Source organism: Amphiura filiformis, chromosome 20 (assembly GCF_039555335.1).
Source record: "Amphiura filiformis chromosome 20, Afil_fr2py, whole genome shotgun sequence".
Lineage (NCBI taxonomy): Eukaryota > Metazoa > Echinodermata > Ophiuroidea > Amphilepidida > Amphiuridae > Amphiura > Amphiura filiformis.
The window spans coordinates 58328673-58347278 of record NC_092647.1 but is presented as its reverse complement, the minus strand read 5'-3'; the positions used below and the strand labels follow the sequence as shown (position 1 = coordinate 58347278).

Here is an 18606-nt window from a genome sequence, read left to right as displayed (position 1 = left end):
TCAAAAAATGAAAAGACAAGTTAACAGTTTTATCTCACTGAACTTTGTTCGGAATAATTATCTTGAACCAGTTGAAGTCATCCATTATCTCCCAGTAATGCATTGCGCGACCCGGGAAGTGACAAATTCAGCATGGCAACTTAGGCCATCGTAATTTGATGTTCGTCTCAAAGCCCCCGCATGCATTAATAAAATCTTCCACTTTTGGGGCATTATTCCCACTGGATTGAGTAAATTACATCGTCAGACGTCAAAATAGCCTAAATTGTTAATTTCAATAAAATTCTTCATCTTGACCACAGTGAAACCTCCTTGACAGATGAGAAGGTGGTCAATTTTGGTCAAAAAACTAGTCTCACAGATAAAAAAAATTAAAGTAAACAAGAAAAAAACACCTGAAAAAAACTGCATTCTGCATTAGGTTTTCAACTTATGAAAGATGGCCTTAAATACTGTGTGATGTGTGATCACAAGATTTGAAGCAAAAATTCGATCTATTTGACTCATAACCAAGTAAATTTGTAATAAATAATATTTGTGTAAAACATATACTCTCTTAATTGTGCTACCATAAGTAATTTCGTTGCAAAAGTCTCAAAATGGAGCAATTATTGAAGGTGAAATTTTGCGAATAAAAAAAACATTACAATACGGCTTGATATCTTGATAAATTTTGCCTCAAATTGCGATATGGAAAGCACTGGCGATGCCCAGGCCTAATTGAGGTTGACTTTCCTCCATTGGTTTACTTATTATACAAACGTCTTAACTCTGTTGCTGTCAGTCTGATTCTGATAGTAACGTAATTGACCTGCGCAACTTCCTCTTTTTGACAGGTGAATTCTTGGATAATTCATATGATGAAGAGGAAGAGGATGAAGAGTCAGATGATGATCTCGACATTGTTTCCTTCATCTGCATTTGTCCTATTTCAGACACAGGTGGTTTTGGTGGGGGTGGTGGTGTATTATCAAACCGTATAACTTCCTTAGTGCAGGATGAATCCATATTGAGATAGCTGTCCATGTCTATATGATCCTTGTATTCTCTCAAACTTCCTGCAGTCCTTTTAGATGAAGATGATTTGTGAGTATCTGAAGCTGACTTGACTGATCTATGAAAAAAATAGAATAAGAAGCCAATAGATATTAAATAGGATGTGCTGCTAACTTGAATATGACCAGTCACATCAAAATGGGAACTTTGCATCTAACTGCTTCTCAAGATATGGATGAAATTGTGTGAAAAAATGAAGAACATAAAAAAATCATATACAACTTGTTTTCACTTGCAAAATAATGCCATGATCAAATGTTATTTGAAGTCAATTGTAAAATAGGCTGAAAATTAAAAGTCTGGTCTCCTGTGAACAGTTACAACCAACTGCAAGCAAATTTGGGCCATAGCTGACTTTTGGAACTTTCATGTAATAGTGGTGTTTAAGGTCACACACCTAAGTCAAAGGTCATTTGAGGTCAACTTTTGAATATTGCGAAAACAGGCGGTCACAAAAACAGATAAGACTTGTGGTTAGAGAACCGCCTTTTTTGTACTAATGGCTACCCAGGAACAAAGCAATCAAATATAGTCTTACAAGCCCAAACCATGTGCACTGAATAGGCATGCTAAAAGGTGCAATTGAATTGAATTGAATTGAATTGAATTGCATCTGTATAATGTTTAGAATTTTACTTGAATTTAGATTCATTATTACCTCTCCAAGAACATCATGTCATTGGGTATCTCAATTGGAGCAATCTGTTGTAAGGCACACCCATAGGTGAATTTCTCTAGACTGGTCACTGTTGCAGGACTGAGATGGAACTCTTGTCTATACCGATTCCATTCCCACTTGCGTGAGTAGATGGTATAACTCTCCTTCACAGTACTCAGGTGACATGCTTGGAAGACAGGATCAATGTTGAGCTGGGTGAAGAGGGAATCAAAGCATCCTGCTTCCTTTCCTTGATGAGTCAATGGGAACCCTGCATGCCATACATGCTTGTATGTGAAAACACGCTTCTTATGAATACGAATATGGATGCTCTGACAAGTTGATGGTTGATCATAGATAGCAAAGTCATGAATAGCATTGAAATACAGAAGTGGAAGAATATTGCACCTCTCACCCTGCCACAGGGTCATTTCGAAAACTCTCTCAAGTTGGTCATCTCCATAATCAAACTCTGAATGGAAGATGATGCTCCTGATATCTTTCTGGTCTGCATATTGTAGTACTCTTTGTATTGCTGACCTTATTCTGGGAAACTTTCCTGGCTCATCATCAATGGTGATTTCAAATAGACTTTGGTTTCCTGCTATCTTTATAGAGATGTTATCAGCCAGAAGAGTTGCCCTAATATCTGAGAATAGTTGGCGTTGGCATGGAGTTTTGTCATCACGCATCCATGCTGACGAATGGCGCTCTTTGGTTGCATGTTGAAAGTCTACAAATGCAATCTTAACATTGTGGTTGACATGATGATAATAGTCTGCAGTGGAGTCCACATGAAGACTTACTTGGCCCAATTTGGCATGGAATCCCGAAGTGGTACGATAGAAGCGTGGCAGTTTTCTGTGGGATAATATGCGCACTGCTGTTGGTTGGGTTACAGGCTGTGTTTTAGGGTAAGATTTCCTTGGAGTTGCTTTCCTTGTAATTTTTGCTTTCTTCCATGTCCTTGATTCCCAGGATTCTGAATCTGAGTCTGAATCTAATACACAGATCAGAGATGCAGCCTTTCTTTGTTTAACCTTCCCATGAAACGCAGTCGTAGACACACGGGACATTACCACATTGTTAATCAGTAACTCCTTATACATCTCAAACTCAAGTCTCTGTCTTGCATCCGCATATTGATAAAACCCATCATCATTCGCTAGTACTACTTGGATGAAATGAAGACAAATGGGGTGATCCACTCTAGTGAAGTCATCAAATAATTCCAGTATAGACTTGACTGTTTCCATCGAACAAAGTGTAGCAGGTAGATGGGGAAATGCGATAGATCTTAAATACTGCTTTTCCATCAGCCGAAGAGCAAGAGCAAGTGCTATCCGAAGTTTCACACCATTCTCATACACCAGTAGGTGCAGGATGTGGTGTGGATGCTCTAAATTCCCTGCTCCAGTTAACACAACACCCTTTGCTACATTCCTCCCTCCTTGTGTTTTAGCATGTTGATATTCCGCTTCTATACCATCTCCAGCAGCCTGTAATATCCTCAATGAATCACCTCTGCAATGTCTGTATCTGATCTGAAGACAGCCACAGCATGAACATTTTCTTTAGTGATATCACCTTGTAGAATCTGCAGGTGAACATGTTGACTTGATCCTTGCTGTATTGGTATATACATATCAAAACTTCTTTTTTTGGATGCGATGTTTGCGCTCTCTGACGCCATTTTTTGATTTGTACATAATAGCAGGGATATTCCACACATTTGAGTGTTTGAATTGTAGTGAGGGCAAATCTAATACCACTTTTTAGACCACGCATCTATGGTTTATCAGTGATTTCTGTACTTTGATACCTTGTTTTCCTTAAGTAAATATGTAGTTATTCTGATACGAGAATTTGTAAAGTGATCAAGCAAAATGAGTTGGAAGTCGGAAATTCCAGTTTGCAGGTATGGTGAGAACTGTGCCAGCATTTCTTCCCATTGTTTTTATGACTAAATTTTTTTTATCATTTTAAGAAGGTGACAGAAACATCGAGTTTTCACTGAAACCAAGCTACAAAATTACAGATAGAAATATTATAATCAGGAATTTGATTTGAGTGACATCAAGACTCATTTTGTAAATTTAAATAATTGTGTTATCATTCAAAAAGGATAGGTTTGATTTGATATTTGAATTTGGAAGTTTTGATCAATTAATTTATTGTTGAGCAGATGCGGTGATGACGGACCTTGCAGCCAGTTCTGATCAGGGTAATGCCTGGCTGTTCGTGACACCCTGTCTAGGCCCCTGGGAATCATGTGAGAGCAGTGTTTCAACACTGAATGATTTATCCAGGTTGAATAAGATGAATAAAAATCTTTTCTTTCCTAAGTCTTTCCTAATCACACAATCAAAGGCCAGATGGCCTGAACACAAGCACCCTTTGTACAAATACTTTGTATTCATACTTTTATAGTAATATGAAGGAGGTATTGAGAAATTTAAACAACCCAACAGCCATATGGTGATCCAGAGTTCCGACATCAGCCCATCAACAAACACTTCACATGTTTGGGATGGGTATCACCTGATTGACATGTAGCATGCAACATTGGTATCGCGTGATTAAAAGAAGACTTGAAACACAATGGATCTGTCTACACATCTGTTGTTTTGGCATGCGAGAGAGATACCCATCCATCAACAGTGTTTCTATCTTGCACCTGATGGGTGTGATCTTTCTTAAAATGGAGGTTTTTAAACCAGCTGAGGTACTACTGTAAGGCTACAGCACAGCATTATGATAAATTATTCTACGTACAATCATGCTCATTTGGACCTTGTTTGTTCATCTAAAACGCTATCCCACACACCTGTGTTGACTTTGAGATGAGCTCAAATCAGAATGCTTTGGATTATGATGAAATTTAAAAATCACTACAGTCTTCAGCATCTGCCTGAGTTCCATTTGTTTAGAAAGGACTGTGGACTAGGCAACAAAAAAATTCTTATACCATGTAGCATCAACTATAGTCCTTGGGTCCCATTTTGTTATAATAAGCATAAACCACCGATGACAGTACTGGTAATATCATGTGTAAAATCAATCTGTTATTATGACTTTCAGTTTGGAGTAATTCAGTTAAAGCGCTACACCATTATTTGGCCAGTTTACGTAATATTCAGGTCACCCACTTTACAAAGTGCTCCCCATTCCCCACCATATAGGTGACAATGATTGGAGACAACACATCACTTTGAGCAGACATGACATATCGCTTATGTTGTAAGCCCACGTGCAGAATCAACTTAAATGTGCAATAAGGAAACTTTCAATTCTTGTAATGAACTTAATCTTTTAAACTTTTCACCATAAGTGATATAAATTGGGTTCGCTTAACTTTTGATGAAAAATTGGAATAAAAGAACAGAATTGAAAGACATTCATGAATACACTGACTCACATTCAGCTGCAGACAGAGTTGCTTCTTTTTTTACCAATTGCAACTAATTCTGAGCTAGTATTGAACGTGCATTATTAAAGTTCCCAAAATGCAGAGCACTTTAGTGTTGTCTGAATGAACACATAGCATTTTCAGGCAGCTATTTTGTGCACACAGATGATGCTTATTTTGAGTGAATGCTTGTGATTTGAAGCAACACCTAATGAAATTTGTATAAATGAAACTTCAAATTTATATTTCTTATTATAGACGAATCCAACGAGCCAAGTCATGGTCATGATTGTCGGCCATATTTGGGTACCCGCATGCACCAAACAGGTGTTGTGAGTACCCAATTGGGTGGATTAAACCCGCTTAAAATTCAATGTTAGATCCTTTTGTGTTGTAAACTGTCATCATTCTTTTGTCTACGTGTTACACGGGTGATAGAATGCAGTTTATAATATAATACCCTTCAAGGCCGCATCATCCCACATTTTAGGTGGGATAGTTGGGTACCGTCGCGGCTAATGGCTGCCATTCAGGAGCAGGAATGCGTGCAATTGGATTGTCTTATAAGATACATGCAAACTTCAATCTTTAATTCTTCCAAAGAGCTTTAAACACAAGGAGCCCCTTTCCCCAAACGTCACCTACCTTACCTATAGTGTGTCTCATTTCAAGTTGAGAGTAATGCCATGTTGGATTTCACATTGGCAGATTATATAGAATTAGTTCATTTACAATGGTTGCGTTGTCAGTGTACAGACAAATTGCCCTTCAATACGTGTGTGTATAAATCCTGCGGGATTAGGTGCGAAAACAAATATGGTGTTACTCTCTGTAACTTGAGACTATAGATAAATGGAATGGCTCTGTTGTCATTTCGCATATACTTGAGAAACATACACATTTTAATATGTAATTCCTCCAAACTGCTTTAAAAGGAGAGACCATTTTTCCTTTAAACAAAATAGTAAGGATACATTTCCCATTATGGATCTCATGCAAGTTTCAATTTCTTCCATATTATGTGTTGAAAGCACTACATAAATATTAAATCACTATATGTCTCGCTCAAGTTAGCAAATTTGGTTTTTTACTTGGAAATGAAGTCAATGAAATTGACAATTTAATTTGTGTAAAGATAGTTTAATTTCTGGATTTAATTTGATTGAATTTGTCTCAATTACCTCAATTGAATTAAAGGACAGTGTTGGATAAATAAAAAAATCCTTTAAAAAGGAACAAGCATTGGTCCACAAATTTTCTTTGAGAACACTTAGAACTTGACCTAGTTCTTGGTATCACAATGCCCTATTAGGAGAGATGCTTATGTGATGCGATCAATGAATAGAGATACACATGGGGTTAACCTGTTAATGTTGGTCATACAGACAGCGAAAGAATTAAGGTACCAGTTATTTTCACCCTTGTATATTCTAAATAATGTTATTAAAATCAAGCAATAACTGCTTTAAGACCTCATTTGTTGAAATCATTCAAGAATTAAAGACATGGTGGTCCAAAATCCTAAGGAAGATGCAAATACAAAAGTTGCAGATTGCTCACTTACATGCCCTATTGATTTGTACGTACCGGTACACAAAGCATTCTTAAACATGAGTCGAGAGCTAGCGCTGTGCTTTCTATTGATTAGAACACGAAAATTTTACCCCGCCTTTTACATGCCGATGCCCAATGGGCCAACCATCTTGTTGTCCTGACCGTTGATCAGCCAATCAGTGTGATTATTTATCACTTGTGCGTCTATGCTTGTGTAATCTTGACGCACAGTACATGTGCATTATAAAGAAGAAAAAAAGAAGAATGTTAATAAAATGTGTGTTTTACAGCCTGGGATTCTCGCAATGACTTAATCAGGTGTTGAAACTCTGAATTTGTGTGGAGGAAACCTCTCGTTAGAATATCATTTAAAAGGTAGGAAAAAAGCTATCAGTTTCACTTGGAATGCACTGATAGCACCAGAAATTGCTCTTAATATCATACTTGTTAAGGGTTTGAAATACTGAGTGTAATGGCCTCATGGGTTTAGACATGGGGGTGCAACTCTCATGGAGATGTGGTTAATACTTGAATTTTTTTTTTGCAGTTGCCATTGTATTATTTTCTACATGTAGTTGGGTCACATCACATCTACATTAATGTTGTGATGAAAATCAAAGAATACAATATGAAGTTTACATTTTGCATAATTTTTCTTTTGAAATATGGATCATTATAATATAAGTGCTTTGCACCATATTACTTGCCTGATCACCAATTAATAATATCACTTTTCATTTGCCTTTGACCATTCATGCATGTAATCGTGAATTTCTATAGTGACTTCCAAGATCTGGATTCAGTACCTCTTCTTGAGAACACCATTTGCGGGTTTGTTGATGCAATTTTCTTATGCAGATATTAAAGCAAGGTCATGTCTTTATAATGCTGGTCATGTTGCCATATGAACAACATTTAATACTTCAAAGGGTCTGGATTATGGATTGAAGTACCCAGATCAGAATTCACTGCGGTCTTGTATTTTGGCCGGGTCCCACTCTTGTTCAGGAATACTTTGTAAGATCCTTGGCTCACAACTATAACTATAAGCGACTCATAGAATCATGTCAAATAAACATTGGATCATTTTGACTACTTTGGGGTCCAGTTGGAGATCCTACTCAAGTCCTAAGCCCTTCCCCGGGCAAGACGTCTTCAAGTTCCCTAGGTACATCATGAAGCAGTCCTTTTTTGCGAAGGCAATTGAAATTTGGAACAGGTTCCCTGTGGTACCTGTGCCCGACGACGACAACAGTAAAAGTTTGACCAGCCAGAAGCCCCAACTTCATTTTTGACTAGACAGACCCAGCCAGCACTCAAGTCAACCTCCAGTGATACTCCCGTGTGGATCTACATAGGAGGAAGTTTCAACGAGGTAATGAGGAGGTACCCCGCCATGCAGCATTGAGTTTAATGTCCTATATATCAGTGGGTTTTGTTAGCTAGGCTTCCATTGGATGTGTAAGTGTTGGTTTGTTTAGTTTAAGGATTACCGATGCACCTGCAATAGGAAATGAGATAGAAGTGTAAATTCTGCAACCTAATTTCTTAGTCCTGCATGTACTGCAGCTGGCAAATGTGAATAAGACATTGCTGCACGCACGCAAGCAATGCATGGAAGGAATGCAGACAATAAATGAGTGATGAGTGGAGGTCAGTTTGCATGGGCTCTATCTATTGTTTGCAAGAGTAATGAGTATAGCCAGGTTCCTAGTTAGAGGGTCCGTCTTAAAGAGGAAGACCCGCCAGAGCAGTTCTTCTGTGGTGAACCAAACCTGCCTGGTTATCAAAATAATCATTGCCAAGGTTATCTCTGAATTTGACACAAGATCCTAACAAGTATTCGAGAGTGGAGTGCTCAAGGCTAAGGGTCAGGCCTGCTTAAAGGAAATTTGAATACACTCAGAAACAATTTTAGAATCAACAAGAAAGATTTGTCTTCCATTAGAAACCATAAATACTTGCAAACTCTGCCTTTAATATGCTTATTCTAGCCATCCACACACCCACTCACCCACCCACACATCATTTTGGACAGGCAGTCACCCACCCATCCTTTTGGACAGCCCATTACTCCTGGAATAGGCCAATGTAATGCCTCTGATAGCTGCAGAATTAAACTGTAGCTGTTAAAATAGTTTGATTGAACTCAGGGTAGATCAAATTCATAAATGAAAGGCCAAAGCAGATTAACCATATATGATAGAATAGAACAACTATAGACCATCAACTCAGAAGTACAAAGTAAATAGACCTTGGAAACGGGAGGTATGAGAATAATTATTTCAGTGCAATGTGTGTGTAAATGCTTCTTTGGCGCGCCAACTACTGCACGATTTGTACTTGCTGAGTGCACCACGCTCTTTATGCATCACATTATTTAACACGCAGTGCGTGTGACGCAAAGCACTGACCCCGATGCCACAGATTTACTTTGTACTTCTGAGTTGACGGACTATATGAGTTTGTTTTTCATCCGTAGAAAGTGACAATATTCAATGTTCATAATATTACATTATCACAGAAATCTGCAGCCAGATTCATACGTTCCATTTTGAAGACAGCTCATTGTTCAGTATGTGCTTATGAACTTTGGACATGACATTAGTACTTGCGCTATACCTTAGAAAATGTAACAAGTAAAAAAAATACAATTGTGAGTATAGGTTTGTAACCAGTGCAGGAGGAAATGAGACCTACTTAGCTTCATATAGGTGTTGATCTTTCAGTATCATGCCTTTTGTGATCAGCGCACCTGCTTGGTAATATCGGCTGTGGAAAAAGTTTCCATTCTTTTGTACAATGTCCTGAATTGGCCTTTAAACTTGGGGGAAATAGTAATATCAATACAAGATTTCATCACTCGATGCATTATTAGGATAAGTATTGAACATCTGGTCATATGAACCCATGAGTAGGTCAGAGTAGGGTTTTTGATGTTTGATGTACATAAAGAGAGAATGGTAGGTATATCTGCCTTATGTTAGTTTGCTTATATACATACATGGATTATTCCGAAAGAGAACATTTCCACAATTCTCTGAAGTATTTCCTTCAACATTTGATAGAATAGATAGTAGTAAAAATCGATGTAGGCAAGTTGAAATGCAGATGGACCAGTGGTAAACCACAGCAGTGGCACCGATCTGGGCTATTGCACTAGTTGATCAAAATAGTATGTGTGAGTTTGGTGTGAAATGGCTAGACTTGATGTACCGTATTCATGCCAATAAGCGCCCAGGGCACTTTACAAAGTCATTTTGGGTAGGCGCTTATTTTTTACCTGATTTACCTAATTTCTTGGTAAGTGCCGTTTATTAGAGACAAATTTGCCTACTTTATAAAAGGGTCCCAAGACGTTCTAGTAGGGTTTCTGATGCTGTAAATGTATTGCAAGTTTACAAAGGGCTTCAAATCCTCCAGCTTTTTCACTGTTTCAATATCTATCAGTCACTTCAACATTATAATGAATGGTTGGGCACTTATTGGGGTGTGGGAATGAATTGGAACGAATACGGTAGATGTAAGGAACATAGCAAATTCCACTGATAAACTATAAGGAAAACTTTAAAGTTCTTATAATTATTTGTAAATAGAAGTTTATTCTCATAATACACACAAGTACACATGTACCAGAATTCATTTGCCAAGAATCACCTCAGACATTGACATACTTCAATGATCTTCATAGCTCAAAATTTTACATCAAGTTGTAGAGTGAGTTTTTGTACCCATGTATGTACACAGTCAAACGTCATTATACCTGTGTACTATATAGTTTTTGGCAAAGTTCTTCAGTGGTCTGCCGATTTGCCACTGTTAACAGTGTAAACACAAGTGGGCTGATTGGCTAATTGAATCATGTCATCATCATACCAACACCTCATTCGCCGATCAAGCGTACACGATAAACAGGACGACCAGTCGGATACTGCTGAAGGACCTTGCCGAATACTATAGCATACAGTTAACGAACTGTCCCATACATGTGCATATCATCATATTTCAGATCATAGTGAGACCTATGAAGGTATCAACATGTGTATGACAGATGTGTGCATGGTGTAATGATTGCTGACATTTGATAAGCCCAAGGAGCTTAAGATGATCAGACCTCCAAATTACCCTATGTCTGCAGAGCACACTAGAAGCGTATGATGTGTAATCAACTTAATGTATTGGAAAACTTATGCAGGGATTGTCTGTATGAAAATATTCAGTCTATTGGTCCCAAGAATTGGTAAATGAACATGAATAGGTCAATTTGCTCATAATAGCTCATTTTTATCCCCTTGGCTTAAGTAATAATAAGGGAGATATTGTGATATCATTTTCGGTCATCTATTAGTCTCTCTCCATACAATTGGCTCCTGTACCAGAGCCCCAAGGCCAGCTGTAATGTGACATGGTCTCCCCGTCCGAAACACCATCAATCCGAACCTCTGTCAGTCCAAAAATCTAATTGAAGTTAGGGTTAGGGCTGACGTCTTTTTCAGTTAGATTTTCGGACTGAGGGGGAGTTCGGATTGATGGTGTTTCGGACTGACGGGATGTACCCAATGAGACTTGCACCCAAGCATGATATGAAGTGTGCCATCAACTTTAATATGAGGTGCAAGCCAGTACCTCAAAGGTCAATGTTGGTCCAATGTAATTTTTAGTTAAAATTCTTTAAAGATAAGTAACATAATTTTGCATTACATTGTAATTTTTGACACAGGTACAGAGGTTTAATGAATACTTGTATGGTAAATCAGGTAATTCAATAATGAAGACAGGCACATTCACAAACCCTATGATATATCATTGAGAGTAGGCAGGGAAAAACATTATACCAGCTTATACTGCCCTTCCTATACCAATTGTGTTTTATCTTTCTGAGGGCAATTCCAAATAAAGTGGAGGAGGTAAATTCACAGACAATTATTAAGGTGTGTTCTTATGGGGCATTCAATGTTCATTCACATTGGAGTATGCTATATAAAATTTCCATAAGTATGGGCTGGAGAATTGATTTAAGATAGTAACCAGGGGACTTTTGAACCGATTTGGATGTGATCTTTCTGCACATTAGATCAAATCAAGGGTTCAGTGCCAGAATGCCGTAATATTTGCAATAGCTACCTTGTAGATAGTTGACAATTTCTGCATTTTGTATTGTACACATCTAAAAACTATTACCCCGTTTACATTGGGCAAAAGTCGTAATCGCATTCACTAAAGTCGTAATCGACTTAATTCGTATCATAAGTGTAAACAGGTACAGTCGTAATTAATCGTAATTCAAAAGTCGTAATTCCAATGATGACTTGTATCATCATTCATTTGAAGTGAATTCAAATAAGTCGTCATTAATTAGGACTTTTCGTTAATGTAAACGAACACATTGTTTAATTCGTATTTACCTGCCGTAACCACTGGTAACAAACGAATTCGATATTTGTGAATGGGAATTCAGCCGATGTAGTGTAAACACCCACCAAACGAATTAACCTGCTGTCGTAATTCAAAATACAGCTTAAGTCGATTACGACTTTTGCCCAATGTAAACGGGGTATATGACACCTGGCAGCAATTGCAGATAGGACATTCCACTAACCCCTCGATTTATTCTGTAAATGGTTAGCAAAACTTGTGGGAAGAGGTGTCTTGCAGAACTTGCGCAAGATATGTCATAGAGGTGGGGACTGGGGGCCTTCATTGCCAAGTTACTTGGGTAAGGGATTCATACTTCTTTGACAGTGCATCAAAATCTAGCTGCAGTATGACTGGATTGCCCAAACCTACTGCCAACCAATAAACTCTTATGATGTATTCCATGGTTTGTGAATTTGCCTACTAACTGTGCATTGTTTGCGAGTTAGCAAATTGTTGTGTATTTTGAATCTTGTTCTGTATTCTGATTCTTGCCTTTCTATCGCTAGCTTGATTATATCGGAAACTGCATTTTGATATGATTGCATTAGTCGGATAAGTAGGTTCTATCCAAGTTTCCACTTTCCCATTGAAAATGGGTTAACTTTGGGACCTCTTATGGGTCCTTGGAGATAGTCCTGAGTCCAAAAGCCAATGCTCCCTCCTATTACCATCTTCTTGATAATGCTGTACACCGGTGTGCTATATTTGCCATTCTCAGTCAATGAACATGGTGCCTAGCCTCATGCTTTTTACTGACTTAAATGTGCTGTAAAATTCACTTGCGACTTTAATTGTTTCACTTGTTTTGACTTGCTTTTATCCGTATTTAGGTAAGAAGCACATAAAATAAAAATGTATAGTACATCAACTAGTTACTCAGTGTTTTATAGGTCTAGACTCGTACGTCAGTGTTAATTGTTACCTTTTTGTCTTTTGTACGTTGTGACATACATGGTATAGTTATGACACATTGACATTATTCTATTATACCAATGTACTATTGCTTAGTGTTGCCAGAACGTATGATAAAAAGACATGGTAATTCACCAGCCAATGCTGCAGAAAGGACAGCCAAGAAGTTGGACCATTCTTTGGGATGTCAAAATATTACCAACCTTATTTGGCTATTCATATGAAAACTATACCGACTTTGAGGAAGATTTTGGTATTCCAAATAAATTTTTAGGCCAAATGATGCAAAATACAACTTGGTGGTTTTATTAGTCATTCCCACAACAATTTTCAACTGGTAACACAGAACTAGCAAACAATACTAGCTGGATGGAACACCCGGGATAGAACATAAGGTGCAACTGGAATTGAGCTAGCAGTGAAGTGTTCTACAGGAGGGTGTGGAACAGCCCATTACCAACTTTGTTGTAAACTGTAACTAAGTTTTTCAATAACTGTTACAATTCTAAACTAATTATGTTGAAAACAAGGTTAGTTGCAAGGTTGATAACATTTCTGACATCTCAAAGAATAGCATTTGGATTTGGAATTGTGAAACACTAATATAAGTATGCTTCCAAAGTGATGGAAATACAATGGATCTGCATTCAAAATTGAAAGTATCCTTAACATTTCTGCATGCGTAAATATCGAAAGTTTAATCTTTATGATCTTTGTAACAGACAAAAAAAAAAAAAAAAAACATACAAAAAAACAGGTGTATTTTTTCTGCATTTATGCATGGGGAAATGGGTCCTTTTTTGCATCTTCGTCTATCATTTTCTGCATTTCTAGAAAATACCATCTGGAAACTGCATTTCAAGTTTTAACTGGTGGAAGTGGAATCCAGGGTTTTCTTTAACGCACAAAACACGCGTATTTACGCGTTCAGGCACTTTTCTGACTCCTTCAAATCCCTAGTCCCAAAGTCCAATGCGTACAAAAATCTTGAAAACGTTGTCTGCGTTCAGATATTGCAAGAATTGAATAGAGAAACACCTGATATTGTGTATTTATTCTCGGCTTTTGGCATTTAGGACCTATACTCCCGATATGTAGGACAACGAAAGGCTTTATGGACCGGCATTTCACAATTTCACAATTTTCAGCTTTTCAACTGTTCAAATTTAAATTTTACACAGTAATAGTGCCAAAATGGTCCACCAAATCGCTTCAATTAGGTCTTCATTTTGCAAATTTTTCCAAGTTCTAAGGGGGGAACATCACCCTCATGTAGTTGATAAACAAATGGCCACTTTCACTTCTGCTTTCGACATTTGCCCATTTATGTTTAACACAATTTATAGGCCTACCATAATAGGGAAAACTTGCCGTCCACGAAAGACTCCATGCACCATGGACTGCTCATTTCACAAATGTTCGGCTTTTTTAAACTAAAATTTTACACATTAATATTGCCAAAATGATCCACCAAATTGCTTCAATTAGGTCTTAATTTTGCAAAAGTTTCTTACTTCTCAGGGGGCATCTTTAAATATTATTATTTTCTTCTAAAATTGCCCCCACCCTCTTCTGACTGCTCTAGATCCGCCAGTGCTCCAAACAGTGGCGTAGATTTCTTTGACTCGGGGAGGGTGTGTCTTGAAGTATAGTGAATCCAGCACCTTTTGGAGAAAGAATAAGTTTATGGTACTAAAAATTTTGCCATTTTGAAGCTAAACTGTTGAAATATGGTGCAACAGTGGAATAAATTCGCGAGAAGCGCGCAAAAATGTGCACTTTTGGGGCTAAAATGGCCAAATATGAGGTTAATTTGGTCATAATGATTGTATGGACCATCCCCCTGGCAAAATATTGGGGGAGATTCCTCCCCCTCCCCACCACCCCAATCCGGATCTACGCATGGCTCCAAAAACACACATATTGTTAAAAATGTCTTCAAAAATAATATTATAAAAATACCCCTTGGGCAATGTTTTTGACTCCTTCAGAGGAAAAATTCACAATTGAAAGGGTCAAAAAAATTTGAAAATACCCCTTCAGCAAAATGCTTAAAGAAAACCCTGGTGGAATCTATTCAGAAATAAAATATTGTCTTTTCATTTCTGCATTTATGGAAGTGAATGTTTCTGTTTTGGCAAGAAGCCACCCAATTAGGTGGCTAATATGTAAGGCTGGCAATACCTTTGTTTCATGTGACTGTGTTATATGTAGGCCTACCTATTTTAGTTTGGATATGAACATTTATGACAACTATCAAAATAATAATTCCTTTTCAAAAATAAGTCAATTGTAAATTTTAGATATACTTTTATCAGGCATTTTAAAATAAAAATCAATTTCATATTATGATACAAATCAGCTGATAAGGTTTTATGAAAGGTTTGTTTTGAGCGTAGTGTGAATTTATGCGAAATTTATATCTTGATAAATCATTTGATCATAAATCATTTAAATTTATTTTAAATCGTAAGGAAAGAATTGTTTATACAAAGGAAGGCTATTGTTATGACTCCATACAAAATCAGGACGATTAAGAACTGTCAAAATACGCACCTTTATTATCAACAAAATTATATCGCAATCTTTATGAAAATATATCTTTGTATTAAGTGATTTATGAGAAATTAGTAGCAGACATAGAAGAGAAAAAAAGGAATTACAAGTAGGTTGCTATACTGACATTTGAGAGCTGTGAAAATGAGATTAATTGAGACTTGCCAAAAGTGAGACGTAGTGACCAAGTATAAATTTTCTCATAGTAAATCACACCATTGATCAATGTTATTTTTGGGAAAAAAAGCATGTTTAGTGTATCTTGCAGGTTTTATGTGAAATTTACTGCTTGACCATAAGGAACTACATTAATGGCTAGGCTGTTTTTATGACCTTCAACAAGAAAACGAGATAATTACCAAGGAAAATATTAGCGCAATCAACTTGTTTTTATTGATAAGCTTACAAGAATTTAATTTCCACAGAAACGGGGTTTTGTTGGACACCTTCCTCTGGCTAATTACTTTCCAGGGCAGTATGGGTTGGCTGGGGGAGATAGGGCAGGATATTGAGCATGATGACCAGAAGTTACCTGCCCTCATTTCACACTACATTTAGCACAGAGTGGTTTGAGTGCTTAAATAAAGTCATAATGTGACGTTGTGAACCCTTTGCATGCCTGTCTACATCCTAGGGTTAACTTCTACAGAAAACTTTCACTTTCCTCGAAAATGTTCAATTTTGTCAATATTTAATAGTTTTGTGGTTATATTTGGAATTTACGTGAAATATGGTTCAAAATGAATTCAACAGCCTGTAATTGGTTAGGCTGTGTTTGGAGATAGACGATAACATTATCTAAAAATTAGCATAGAAATTGTTAATGTGTTGGGAAGCGGGGCACCGGGGAAGCATGGGGGAACCTGGCGCATATTATTAAGAAAGATCTATATCGGGTGGACATTGGTTACGTTGCAGAGTGATTGATAGGTTGTTAATGCGAGCCCAGGGGAGGGTCGGCAGGAAAAAGTTGAGGGTGTGGTGGGATGATACAGCAAAATACCTGGCGTATTAACCAACAGTTTAGAAGAGAGGTGATAGTTGTTAATTACAGGGTATTGGGTCTTTCAACGCTTTCATATAGGGAACCTTGGTGATCAAATGATGAAGAGAAATGTGACTGATTGTGATAGAATTGGCTAATTCTGGATGTATTGAACTTAATGATCTGTCAAGGGTGTATGAATTTGAATTTGAGATTAATGTTACCTCCTTGGCCTAAAATTAGGCTAAGAGGGTGCTTGGTTGTTTTGGGTTCGCTAGAGTCAATCAGCAAATTGCTAGATTAGAACACCCTACCAAATATCAAAAATTCAGATTTGGACTCTCATGCACTTTGCAACAAACATTTATGGGTGTCTATATAGCAAAAAAAATGAAAGTACTCTATCTAAAGGGAAAAAAAGTGATATGTAATATGAAGGTAGAACAAAAGTATGTACCTACTTTTACTCTTCAAGTGAGGCTAAACACAGTAGCGTAGCAATCGTGGGGCAAAGTGCCCCCCCTGATAAAAATGAAAGAGAAAAGTGCCCCTCTGACAAAAAATGAAAGAGAGAAGTGCCCCTCTGACAAAAAATGAAAGAGAAAATCTGGAAGGAATTGAAATGAAAAGGGGCAAGGAGCCCGTTTCCCACCAAAGTTCACCCTAATAGTTTAAAATACCAAATTTTTGCATGCTACATGTGCACATTGTAACAATAAAGTCCTGTTTTGGAAGTTCAAAAGACATTCGCATGTACAGTCTCTCTAAAAAAAGTATATACCCCACCGATAATACAGGATCAAAATTCTACATCATGGTTATACACATACAAAAGTGAGCAGTCAACCCTTTGAGGGCGCGCGCACAGTCATTTTAAGGTATTTACGGTTTCAGTGCATTAAAACAAGAAAAAGTCTCAAGACAACCTATGTTGCGAAACTGTGAGAGTTCAGTATATGAGAAAATTCAGCCCAATATTAGCCATTTTTCCACTGAAAATGGTGTAATAGACAATAAAAAGTGTTATTGAACCTCTTCAGACTGTGGTCTTTTAAAACTTCACCATCTATACAGTACTGTGATAAGCATGAATTGTCTTTATACATGAGTGGCCAATTATACAAAAATCAGGTATTAAATAAAATATAATGTTGCTATGTTAGCAAGTTTACATGTATGCATATCATCTATCAATACCAGAACACTTCAACAATTACTTTTCTGTGATGAAGACACATCAAAATCACTGTTGAAGACAAAGATGGTTTGGGTGGGGAAATCACATTTTGCTGATTCAGAGTGAAAACAGGTATTGTTTGGGTATTGATGGATTGCTTTCTTAAATGAATAGGTGGTGATGGACAATGTTCTTTAAATATACGAAGGCATGTGTCAATGTTGAATTCTTATCCTTGAAGAAAAGGTGATTCTGGGAGTGTATGTGGAACTTGGTAATCCAATATCAAAGTCTTCCTACCAAAAAAAAGTTAAAATAACTAGGCAAGTTGAAATGCCAGGGACTGCAACAAGTGGTCCAACCTGGATTATTGTTAAAAAAGTTAAATGCAAGACCTCTTGATAAGCATGGTGGCCTAATGGTTAGGGCGCGAGCTTCATAATCGGAAAGGTTGCAGGTTCGAGCCCACCACGGCCAGTGTGTTGCGTCCTTGGGCAAGACGGCTTAATTCCCAATTGCTCCACTCCATCCAGGTGTAAAATAGGGAGCTGCTGGGGGTAATCACAATCTAAGTTGCTGAGAGTACCTGCGCATCAGTTGCGGACTTGTGGAAGCAGAAATGATTCTGATATCCTAATGGCAGCGGAATAATTGTTGAAGTGTGCTGGCACTTAGGTGTAGCGCACGTTAAATCACAGACATTTATTTATTTTATTTATTTATAATGATACGGCAAAGCCAGTGACTGCCTTTTCAAAAGAGCGAGAGCAATCGCTCCCTTCTGCTCTCCTTAAATCTGACATAGAGTGATTTTTTAGCTCTTCTTACATTCTATTATAAATTGCTCTAAACAGCTCTCTGTGAAGGCTCCAGAAAAGCTA

General features: G+C 37.5%; 1 protein-coding gene across 5 annotated transcripts in view; it reads left to right on the top strand.

Moving 5' to 3' along the window:
• LOC140142117 (coatomer subunit zeta-1-like) overlaps window positions 1-18606 on the top strand; it is a 257967-nt gene that overhangs the window by 200268 nt on the left and 39093 nt on the right. For 2 of the 5 annotated variants that reach the window (XM_072164082.1, XM_072164079.1), the window contains one exon: window positions 11398-11434. The exons of the other annotated variants lie outside the window; for them this stretch is intronic. In XM_072164082.1, coding sequence (XP_072020183.1) covers window positions 11398-11434 — 37 coding nt within the window. The remainder of the gene's footprint in view (window positions 1-11397; window positions 11435-18606) is intronic. 5 annotated transcript variants of the gene reach the window in all.